Genomic DNA, 12,625 nt, shown 5'->3' with positions numbered 1-12,625 from the left:
GTTCGTCGAACACCGGGATGTTCGAGGAACTGTTCGTCGAACTGTTTGTCGAACACCTTAGAACACCGTCGAACACCGTTAAAACCAATGGCAGGCAAACAAAAACACATAGAAACACATAGAAAACACCTGCAAAGGTGTCCAAAAGCTGACAAACTGCTCAGAAGACACTCTCTTTAAAAAAGCCGGCCGGCAAATTCAGCAGCGGCATACACCGGTACCCGACAATTTAGACAAGAAGGAATAGAGCATCACACATAGATTAGATAGATAGAAACATGTCAGTCACACATATAAGAAGCACAGTGACAGTGTTGCTTACTGTACTTGTCATTTAGTGTAAAGGATTTATCAAAAAAAATAATAGTGTTTTCATGCACCGTCTCTTTAAAAAAGCCGGCCGGCAATTCAGCATCTGTACCCGACAATTTAGAACAGAAAGAATAGAGCTTCACACATAGATTAGATAGATAGAAACATGTCAGTCACATATATAATAAGTACAGTGATAGTGTTGCTTACTGTACTTGTCATTTAGTGTAAAGGATTTATTTAAAAAAATAATAGTGTTTTCATGCACTGTCTCTTTAAAAAAGCCGGCCGGCAATTCAGCAGCGGTACCCGACAATTTATAACAGAAAGATAGAGCATCACACATAGATTAGATAGATAGAAACATGTCAGTCACATATATATGAAGTACAGTGATAGTGTTGGTTACTGTACTTGTCATTTAGTATTAAAATAAAGGATTTATTATTAAAAAAATTGGCGTGGGGTTCCCCTTAATTTTAGGCTCTAGCGGAGGTTAAGCAGACGGCTGGGGCAGATGTTTGAAGCCTGGGAAGGGGGTAATACCCACGGAGCTTCCCAGGCTACTAATATCAGCCCCCAGCTGAATACATAGCCTTTACTAGCTATTAAAATGGGGGACCCCCCAAAAAAAATGACGTGGGGTCCCCCCTAATTTAATAGCTAGCAAAGGCTAGGCAGACAGCTGGGGGCTGATATTAATAGCCCAGGAAGGGAGCCATGAATATTGGCCCCCTCCCAGGCTAGAAACACCAGCCGTCAGCCGCCCCAGAAATGGCGCATTCATAGGATGCGCCAATTCTGGCACTTAGCCTCGCTCTTCCACGCTGCCCTGGTGCGGTGGCAGGGGGTAATAGGGTTGGGGTTGATGTCAGCTTATAATGCCAGCTGACATCAAGCCCAGGTTAGTAATGGAGAGGCGTCTATAAGACACCCCCATTACTAACCCCATAGTCAAAGTTAAAAAAAACACAAACACCCAGAATAAAGTCCTTTAATTGAAATAAAGACACAATCCTTTATTGTTCTAAATTAAACCATACTTACCGTCACGCCCATTCCAGCTGAAGCCAACGATCTCCTGCAATAAAAGAAAAATAATAAAGCAACCTCATCCTTACCTTTCCATGGTTCCCACGACAGCTTCAGCTCTGCTACATCGAGATGACAGGCTGGACCGCAGCAGAACGCTGCCATCCAGCCTGTCATCCCGCAGACACTGAGAAGCGCAGGCTTGCTTGCGCTGCTCAGCGTCTCTCTGTGACGACATCCAGATGAGCCGAGTTCATGTCCAATGAACTCGGCTCACCTCATGCACGTCACTGACGGCGTGGGAAAATTCTCACGCTGAAGCGCTGATTGCAGGAGAATTTTCCCACGCTGTCAGTGACGTGCAGGAGGTGAGCTGAGTTCATTGGACATGAGCTCACCTCATGCACATCACTGACAGCGTGGGAGAATTCTCCTGCACTCAGCACTTCAGCGTGAGAATTTTCCCACGCTGTCAGTGACGTGCATGAGGTGAGCCGAGTTCATTGGACATGACCTCGGCTCATCTGGATGCCGTCACAGCGAGACAGTGAGGAGCGCAAGCATGCGCTTCTCAGTGTCTGCGGGATGACAGACTGGATGGCAGCGTTCTGCTGCGGTCCAGCCAGTCATCTCGATGTAGCAGAGCTGAAGCTGTCGTGGGAACCATGGAAAGGTAAGGATGAGGTTGGTTTATTATTTTTCTTTTATTGCAGGAGATCGTTGGCTTCAGCTGGAATGGGTGTGATGGTAAGTATGGTTTAATTTAGAACAATAAAGAATTGTGTCTTTATTTCAATTAAAGGACTTTATTCTGGGTGTTGTGTTTTTTTTAAATACTTTACTAGAAATTCATGGCGGTCATGTCTAATACTGGCGTGACCCCATGAATTTTGGGCTTGGGGCCAGCTGATAATACCAAGCTGGCCCTAACCCCTTTATTACCCAGTGAGCCACCGCACCAGGGCCCTGGATGAGTTGGGTACAGCGCCAGAAGATGGCGCTTCTATGAACGCGCCATTTTCCGGGGTGGCTGCGGACTGCAATTTGTAGCGGGGGGGGCCCAGAAAGCTTGGGCCTCCCTGCGCTGCAGATTCCAGCCCCCAGCTGCCTAGTTGTACCTGGCTGGACACAAAAATAGGGCGAAGCCCCACGTACTTTTTTTTTAATTATTTCATGAAATTCATGAAATAATTAAGAAAAAAAGGCCTTCCCTATATTGTTGTGTCCGGCCAGGTACAAATAGGCAGCTGGTGGTTGGGGGCAGCCCGTTCCTGCCTGCTGTACCTGGCTGGACACAAATATAGTGCGAAGCCCCACTTCAATTTTTTTTAATTATTTCATGAAATTCATGAAATAATTAAGAAAAAAAGGGCTTCCCTATATTGTTGTGTCCGGCCAGGTACAAATAGGCAGCTGGTGGATGGGGGCAGCCCGTTCCTGCCTGCTGTACCTGGCTGGACACAAATATAGTGCGAAGCCCCACTTCAATTTTTTTTAATTATTTCAGGAAATTCATGAAATAATTTAAAAAAAATTGACGTGGGGCTTCGCACTATATTTGTGTCCAGCCAGGTACAGCAGGCAGGAACGGGCTGCCCCCAACCACCAGCTGCCTATTTGTACCTGGCCGGACACAACAATATAGGGAAGCCCTTTTTTTCTTAATTATTTCATGAAATAATTTAAAGAAAATTGACGTGGGGCTTCGCCCTGTTTTTGTGTCCAGCCAGGTACAACTAGGCAGCTGGGGGCTGGAATCCGCAGCGCAGGGAGGCCCAAGCTTTCTGGGCCACCCCCGCTGCAAATTGCAGTCCGCAGCCACCCCGGAAAATGGCGCGTTCATAGAAGCGCCATCTTCTGGCGCTGTACCCAACTCATCCAGGGCCCTGATGCGGTGGCTCACTGGGTAATAAAGGGGTTAGGGCCAGCTTGGCATTATCAGCTGGCCCTAAGCCCGAAATTCATGGGGTCACGCCAATATGAGACATGACCACCATGAATTTCTAGTAAAGTATTTAAAAAAAACACAACACCCAGAAAAAAGTCCTTTAATTGAAATAAACACACAATTCTTTATTGTTCTAAATTAAACCATACTTACCATCACGCCCATTCCAGCTGAAGCCAACGATCTCCTGAAATAAAAGAAAAATAATAAAGCAACATCATCCTTACCTTTCCATGGTTCCCATGACAGCTTCAGCTCTGCTACATCGAGATGACAGGCTGGACCGCAGCAGAACGCTGCCATCCAGCCTGTCATCCCGCAGACACTGAGAAGCGCAGGCTTGCTTGCGCTCCACAGTGTCTCTCTGTGACGACATCCAGATGAGCCGAGTTAATGTCCAATGAACTCGGCTCACCTCATGCACGTCACTGACAGCGTGGGAAAATTCTCCTGCACTCAGCGCTTCAGCGTGGGAGAATTCTCACACTGAAGCGCTGAGTGCAGGAGAATTCTCCCACGCTGTCAGTGACGTGCAGGAGGTGAGCTGAGTTCATTGGACATGAGCTCACCTTATGCACGTCACTGACAGCGTGGGAAAATTCTCCTGCACTCAGCGCTTCAGCGGGAGAATTCTCACGCTGAAGCGCTGAGTGCAGGAGAATTCTCCCACGCTGTCAGTGACGTGCAGGAGGTGAGCTGAGTTCATTGGACATGAGCTCACCTTATGCACGTCACTGACAGCGTGGGAAAATTCTCCTGCACTCAGCGCTTCAGCGGGAGAATTCTCACGCTGAAGCGCTGAGTGCAGGAGAATTCTCCCACGCTGTCAGTGACGTGCAGGAGGTGAGCTGAGTTCATTGGACATGAGCTCACCTTATGCACGTCACTGACAGCGTGGGAAAATTCTCCTGCACTCAGCGCTTCAGCGGGAGAATTCTCACGCTGAAGCGCTGAGTGCAGGAGAATTCTCCCACGCTGTCAGTGACGTGCATGAGGTGAGATGAGTTCATTGGACATGAACTCGGCTCATCTGGATGTCGTCACAGAGAGACGCTGAGCAGCGCAAGCAAGCCTGCGCTTCTCAGTGTCTGCGGGATGAGAGGCTGGATGGCAGCGTTCTGCTGCGGTCCAGCCTGTCATCTCGATGTAGCAGAGCTGAAGCTGTCGTGGGAACCATGGAAAGGTAAGGATGAGGTTGCTTTATTATTTTTCTTTTATTGCAGGAGATCGTTGGCTTCAGCTGGAATGGGCGTGACGGTAAGTATGGTTTAATTTAGAACAATAAAGAATTGTGTGTTTATTTCAATTAAAGGACTTTATTCTGGGTGTTTGTGTTTTTTTTAACTTTGACTATGGGGTTAGTAATGGGGGTGTCTTATAGACGCCTCTCCATTACTAACCTGGGCTTGATGTCAGCTGGCATTATAAGCTGACATCAACCCCAACCCTATTACCCCCTGCCACCGCACCAGGGCAGCGTGGAAGAGCGAGGCTAAGTGCCAGAATTGGCGCATCCTATGAATGCGCCATTTCTGGGGCGGCTGACGGCTGGTGTTTCTAGCCTGGGAGGGGGCCAATATTCATGGCTCCCTTCCTGGGCTATTAATATCAGCCCCCAGCTGTCTGCCTAGCCTTTGCTAGCTATTAAATTAGGGGGGACCCCACGTCATTTTTTTTGGGGGGTCCCCCATTTTAATAGCTAGTAAAGGCTATGTATTCAGCTGGGGGCTGATATTAGTAGCCTGGGAAGCTCCGTGGGTATTACCCCCTTCCCAGGCTTCAAACATCTGCCCCAGCCGTCTGCTTAACCTCCGCTAGAGCCTAAAATTAAGGGGAACCCCACGCCAATTTTTTTAATAATAAATCCTTTATTTTAATACTAAATGACAAGTACAGTAACCAACACTATCACTGTACTTCATATATATGTGACTGACATGTTTCTATCTATCTAATCTATGTGTGAAGCTCTATTCTGTCTGTTATAAATTGTCGGGTACCGCTGCTGAATTGCCGGCCGGCTTTTTTAAAGAGACAGTGCATGAAAACACTATTATTTTTTTAATTAAATCCTTTACACTAAATGACAAGTACAGTAATCAACACTGTCACTGCACTTCTTATATATGTGACTGACATGTTTCTATCTATCTAATCTATGTGTGAAGCTCTATTCTTTCTGTTCTAAATTGTCGGGTACAGATGCTGAATTGCCGGCCGGCTTTTTTAAAGAGACGGTGCATGAAAACACTTATTTTTTTTGATAAATCCTTTACGCTAAATGACAAGTACAGTAAGCAGCACTTTCACTGTACTTCGTATATATGTGGCTGACATGTTTATATCTATCTAATCTATGTGTGAAGCTCTATTCTTTCGGTTCTAAATTGTCGGGTACAGGTGTATGCCGCTGCTGAATTGCCGGCTTTTCATGTTTCACTGTTGGCACTGTTCCCATCGATTTGGGCATTCACTGTAATGCCACAACCACCATGGCTGTGGCATTACAGTGAGTGGCAGACAATCCCTGCATGATTGGAGCTCTAAATAGCGCCAGACATGCAGGACACGCTTTTGGCGCACGAACAGTTATCAAACATAACCTCGAACAGCCGAATTTTTTGCAAATCGTTCGGGTTCGTCGAACAACTCGAACACCGCCCAAAACAGCTCGAATTTGAGATTGGCGAACAGTTCTAGTCGAACACCGCTCATCTCTACTTGTAACCTAAGGAGGAAGGACCGCACCAGCCAGAAGACACCCTTGAGACCCATCGTCACCACGCAGCCTCTTGAGCTGGTAGCTCTGGACCACGTCAAATTGGCTCCAAGCCGGTCAGGATACGTTTATGCCCTGACAATCGTGGACCACTATTCCCGATTTCTAGTGGTGGTCCCTGTAAAAGACTTGAGAGCTCAAACGGCGGCCAGAGCCTTCCAGCAATACTTCTGCCGCCCACACGGGTATCCGGAACAAGTCCTGACAGACCAGGGTCCAGCGTTCGAGGCCGAAATCTTCCAAGAGTTCTGCAACCTCTATGGCTGTAAGAAGATTTGGACAACGCCTTACCAACCACAAACCAACGGGATGTGTGAGAAAATAAACAATATAGTCACTGATCTCCTGAAGATGTTGCCCCTGGAGGAATGCAGCCTGTGGCCAGAAAAACTACCGGACCTGATAGACTTATACAACCATATCCCGGTGAATGCTACAAACTGCACCCCGGCTTACCTGATGCGAGCCAGACCAGGTAAGCTGCCCATAGATCTGGAGATGGGAGTCCTAATACCCGAGGACACCTCCCCAGATGCGGACTGGGATATTGAAAGGCAACTGCAGTACAAGAAGGTACAGGAGAGTGTGGAGAAGAGCCTGGCCCAGGTGAGAGAAAGGCAAGAGAGACTCTTCAACCAACACGCCCCTGCAGGTCCCCTAGAACCTGGTGAGCAGGTCCTGAAGCGAAAGAGAAGGCTACACAAGCTGGACGACCAGTGGGAAAGGGAACCCTACACAGTACTGCAGTCTGATCACGACAACCCGAAGGTATGCGTGGTCACTAAGGATGGAGGAGAAACCACTAGTACCATCTCCAGAGACCATCTAAAAAGGTGCCCCAAGCAACTACGGAATGCAGAAGAGGATCAAAGAGACCTTGAACCCGCAGAGGACAAGGAAGAAATGATCAGCACCATTCTCGGAGAGTTCCCTCAGTCCTGGACTCGAATAAACGATGCCATAGTGGTACCCGTCCTGCATTTCCTGCAACCCAAACAGCAGCAAACTACGCCAGAGCAGGAAGGTGAAGAGGAACAAGCAGCCCCAGAGGCAGAAGAGCCTGTACCAGCAGCCCAGGAGAATCAACCCTCTGCTGACAGTGAGCCTGCCATGCCTGCGGTAAGCCAGAGGACCCGCAGACAGCTGCCTGCCCTGCCTGTAAGTCTAGCCAGTGACTGTACCCTAAATGGTAGTGAAGGAAACCAGGTTAGACCACCACCAGACAGTGGGTTACGCAGGTCAACCAGGAGCACAAAGGGGCAGATACCCGCTCGCTGGAAAATATAGGGTGCACTAAAACTGTAAATAACCCTGTTGCCAAGTGTTGAAATGTTTGCAAAGTTACATGCATGATTAGTCATTGTGTATTTCAGTTTCTTACAGTTGCCGTACGGACTCAAATGTTATAGACTTTTAATAACCGTGACTTTGTATGGACTGAGTTCGGAGCCTAACCAAGGAATGAACTAAGACTGTAAAGGACTTGGGGCTAGGACAGACCCCCACCTAGTTAAGGCTCCCCGTTGTGTTGGTGATATGGACACCCGGTCACAGGCTACACTGTGACCTTAAGAACTCAACCTGTGCGTCGTTTGTCTGCTAATGTTTTATGGTCATGCATGTTACTCTTGTTTCTTGTTTAGTACCGGAGTACTAAATTTTACTAGGGGGGAATGTGTCACCCTGGCCTGGATGCCACAAATGTATAATAAAGCTGTGTCTGAGAGCAAGGGGGAGGTTCTCTGGTCAAGGACCATTAGCATGCAATACCTCCTGTCCCAGGCCTGTAGGGGGAGCAGGCTGCCCCTATAAAAGATGGAACTGGGGGCAGGGTTAGGGAGAACTGGACAACCTGTCTCTGGATTGAGAGGTGTCCCAGAGCAGGGACGGACAGTTGTGTTGCAGCCTAAGAGGCCGTGTGGCAGTAGGAGAGCCACGAGCCAGGGGCAAGAGGCGAAGCGAGCCTGTCCTGGCAGATAGAGAAACTAATCTACCGGACGTTAGTGTCCGAGGCTGTTAGGATTCCAAGTCCTACAGCAAATAACCAGTCCGCAGGGGACTGTATGTCCTTTGGCCTAAGAAGCCCAGAGGTTCCGCCACAGCAGAAGGAATGGGTGAAGCCGCACCAGGCCAAGAGTAAAAAGGGACCCAAGTCGTCAGCCATACGGGCGAGAAGACACGGTGAGCTCAGGAACGTGGGCTATTACACCACGAGGAGGGAAATAGCCAGAAGGAGCGCAGAGAGCACTGTAGGCCTACACCCTCACCCTGATCAGGGCCAGCTTCCCACTTGTTCTCAGACATCCAGGCCCCTTCCTAGCCGGGACTGTTTTTGGGTCGACTCACCTGTCCTAATAAAGACCCTGAACTGTTTAAGAGGCCTCCATCTCCTGGCTATTGCGACCGGAATCATCCCCTCCATTATCCATCTATATACTGCCCTGGGGCCATACTCCTCCCGTGGGGAGTTGTACTATTCAGTGCTGCACATTTACATCTGCCCCAGCAGTCTGCACTGCAGCGGCGGTTAGCCCTGACCGCAATCCACGGGTGGCGTAGTCGGACACTTCAAAACATAGTAGACTACCACTGGTCTGAACACCCTGAGCCACGGACCTTGTTGCCACTACTACCCCCATTATTGCCCTGTTGCCCGGATCCGAGTGCCCCACGGCCCAGGGGGCAAGTCACATGGCCCCCCTCATTCCCAGTCCTGCTATGCATGGCCCCCCTCATCCCCAATCCTGCTATGCATGGCCCGCCTCATCCCCAATCCTGCTATGCATGGCCCCCCTCATCCCCAATCCTGCTATGCATGGCCCCCCTCATCCCCAATCCTGCTATGCCTGGCCCCCCTCATTCCCAATCCTGCTATGCATAGCTCCCTTAGCCTTATCATGGTATGCATGGGCCCCTCACCCCCATCCTGGTACGACACTCCTCATCCCTATCCTGATGTGCATGGAACCCCTCATCCCTATCTTAGTATATATGGTCCCCCCTCATCCGTATCCTGGTATGCATGGTCCCTTCTCATCCCCAATCCTGGTATGCATGGCACCCCTCATCCCCAATCCTGGTATGCATGGTACCCCATCCCTCATCCTGGTATGCATGGTACCCCTCATTCCCAATACTGGTATGCATGGCCCCCTCATCCCTATCCTGGTATGCATGGCACCCTTCATGCCAAATCTGGTATACATGGCACCCCTTATCCCAATCCTGGTATGTATGGTCCCTCATCCCTATCCTGGTATGCATGGTTCCCGTCATCCCTATCCTGGTATGCATGGCACCTCTAACCCTATCCTGGTATGCATGGGACCCCTCATACCTATCCTGGTACTGTATCTATGGCACCCCTCATCCTGGTATGCATGGCACCCCATCCCTCATCCTGGTATGCATCGGACCCTGCATCCCTATCCTGGTATGTATGGCCCCCTCATCCCTATCCTGGAATGCATGGCCTCTCATTTCCAACACTGGTGTGCATGGCCCCCTCATCCCTATCCTGGTACGTATGGCACCCCTCATCCCAATCCTGGTATGCAAGGCACCCCTCATCCCCAATCCTGGTATGCATGGCAACTCTCATACCCAATCCTGATATGCATGGCACCTCTCATACCCAATCCTGGTATGCATGGCACGCCTCATCCGTATACTGGTATGCATGGGCCCCTCATCCCTATCCTGGTATGCATGGCTCCTTCATCCCAATCCTGGTATGCATGGCCCCCTCAGCCTTATCCTGGTATGCATGGGCCCCTCATCCCTATCCTGGTATGCATGGCACCCCATTACTCACCCTGGTATGCATGGCACCCCAACCCTCATCCTGGTATGCATGGCACCCCATCCCTCATCCTGGTATGCATGGCACCCCTCATCCCAAATCTGGTGTACATGGCACCCCTCATCCCAATCCTGGTATGTATGGCCCCTCATCCCTATCCTGGTATGCATGGTACCCCTCATCCCTATCCTGGTATGCATCGCACCCCTCATCTTTATCCTGGTATGCACGGCACCCCTCATCCTTATCCTGGTATGCACGGCACCCCTCATCCCTATCCTGGCATGCATGGCACCCCTCATCCCCCAATCCTGGTATGAATGGTACCCCATCCCTCATCCGAGTATGAATGGTACCACGTATTCCTATCCTGGTAAGCATGGCACCCCTCATCCTGGTATGCATGGCACCCCATCCCTCATCCTGGTATGAATGGTACCCCTCAACCCTATCCTGGTATGCATGGCCCCTTATCCCTATCCTGGTATGCATGGTACCCCCTCATCCCTATCCTGGTATGCATAGTACCCCCTCATCCCTATCCTGGTATGCATGGTACCCCTCATCCCTATCCTGGTATGCATGGTACCCCTCATCCCTATCCTGGTATGCATGGTATCCCTCATCCCCATCACGCTGCACACACACACAAAAATAAATTATACTCACCTTTCCTCCCTGTGCTCCAGCGCTGTGTCCCGTTCTGCCGGAGGCCTGGGGGAGGAGTGTGGCCCCTGGAGTACGCGCGTGCCCATACTGCAAATGTGTCTTCAGTAAAACGGCACCGGATAGCGCGCTATGTGCATGCGCTGATTACGACGCCGCACTCCTACCCTGGTCTCCGGCCAGAACAGAGGCGCGGCGGCAACACTCCTCCTGGTCAGATAAGTATGTAAGTATGGCGTTGGAGATCACGGTATGCGTTAAGTGTCTACGCATACTGCGATCTCCGGCGCCATACACTCCTCTTACCTGTAACGGCTCCATGCGTTCTTCTGTCTGGAGCCAGACTGAGCAGGTGCATTGCGCTTTCACAGTCTATAGAAGCTTCGGACAGAGGTACGCTTGTAGCGTTATATCATAGACAACTAAAGTAGCACTTTTTTAGCACTGGTTTCTGGTCAGTTTCATGCTCGCTTAAAGAGAAATCTCCATTAAGCTATTTCCTTCTGGTTTCCCACCGACCAAGCATTTTAGGATGATTAGCTGGTCTATCCCGATTTGTGTAAAGAGAAAAGTTTAAAAGCTATTTTTTCTTTAAAAACTTGAGTGCAGTTGACTGAAAAAAATATCCACAATTTATAAGAATCAAGTCACCAGTTAACAAAATATGCTGCCAGTTTTAAGTACAGCATGATCTTGCTATGCAGAAAAAAATATAAATGCATTTTATAATTGTGCTACGAATTTACAAATGGCAATCAGGTAATCAGTCACCCATATAGTCAAAATTCACATAAATACTGTAACTAGGAAAGTATATTAAGAAAACTAAATATAGTAATAAATCTTAACTTTTAATTGGAAGGCAGGCAAGAACAGTTATGCTGCTGCGCTAAAGATTGAATGTATCCCATAATTTATCACTTATGCAGTTTCCTATGGTAAGTTGCCATGTTACCATAATACAAGTAAAGCAAGATAAGGATCTCATCAAATACTTTACCTTCTTCTTGTAGCTGGACGGTGATATTGAGTTCACATTGAACTTTAGCTCGTAGAAGAATATAGATCTGTTCCTCAGCAGTAATCGTGTCCCCAGAATAAACCTAAAGAGGATAATTCACAAATGAAAAGAATTGTGTTATTGTCTACTTTGTTTTTTGCCTTCTCCATCATTACAGAAAAATAGCGAGGCTATAAGAGGCTTTCAAAAGAAATGTGGAATATTGGTATAAAACAATATTATACTGGTTGATTACTAGGAAAGTCAAAGGGAATATTAATTTCTCCTGAAGTCCTTATCCAGTATTTGACAATCCAATCCTCAAGAAATCCCCAAAAAAGTTATGTGTTGATGTTCTCCTAAAGAGAAAGTCCATGCAGTTATAGTTTTTAATGTTAGCAACAAATTAAAGGGGCTTTGGCGTTCATTTAGTAAGTGTATTAAAATACTTACCCACAATTGTCTTCTAACGATTCCAATGTTGCTCTGGTTCTCTCACATTTGTGATAATCTCACTCACACAGAGAGAACCTCGCTCTGAGGCTAGGGTCACATTAGTGTATATTAGCGAGAGCATCGGATGTGATATATTAATGACACTCAGCTCAAACTCTGCTGCGAGCGTTAGCCGGCTATCAGTGCTCTGATCTTCTCACATGAATGAATCGCAGCATCGGTATGGAGGAGACGGAGCAAGAAATTTATTCATCTCCTCCGTTGCTGGCGTAATCACACAGCACTCAGATGACATTCTAATGCAGTCTGAGGTTTCACACGCCCCCAGAGACTTGTATGGGTACGTGTGCTGTGATTCTTGGATCCAATCGCAGCACGGTGCGATTGTCCTCTCATTCCAGATTGGCATGAGAAAATAATTGCAGATCTGAGCTGCCCCATAGTATAACACTGGTCCAAGTGCTATGTGAAGTTTTATCGCATAGCACTCGACCGTGTTATACGCTTGTATAACTTCGGCCTAAGTCTGATAGACACATGGGAAAAGAGACCTCTGTCCAGTCCACACGTGAGGGCCTTCAGGCCACACATTCCTCCTTCAGTCTACTCATGAGAGCCTCATTCTGAATA

At 48.3% G+C, this 12,625-nt stretch overlaps 1 protein-coding gene across 2 annotated transcripts in view; it reads right to left on the bottom strand.

Moving 5' to 3' along the window:
• Positions 1-12,625, bottom strand: part of PTH2R (parathyroid hormone 2 receptor) — a 2,210,872-nt gene that overhangs the window by 1,818,936 nt on the left and 379,311 nt on the right. For both annotated transcript variants that reach the window (XM_073645571.1, XM_073645570.1), the window contains exon 2: positions 11,540-11,642. In XM_073645571.1, the coding sequence (XP_073501672.1) occupies positions 11,540-11,642 (103 nt within the window). The remainder of the gene's footprint in view (positions 1-11,539; positions 11,643-12,625) is intronic.

This window comes from Phyllobates terribilis, unplaced genomic scaffold, assembly GCF_046119375.1.
Source record: "Phyllobates terribilis strain yellow unplaced genomic scaffold, ASM4611937v1 Scaffold_9__5_contigs__length_417890890, whole genome shotgun sequence".
Taxonomy (NCBI): Eukaryota; Metazoa; Chordata; class Amphibia; order Anura; family Dendrobatidae; genus Phyllobates; species Phyllobates terribilis.
The sequence above is the reverse complement of the archived record's forward strand: the minus strand, read 5'-3'. Positions and strand labels throughout refer to the sequence as shown.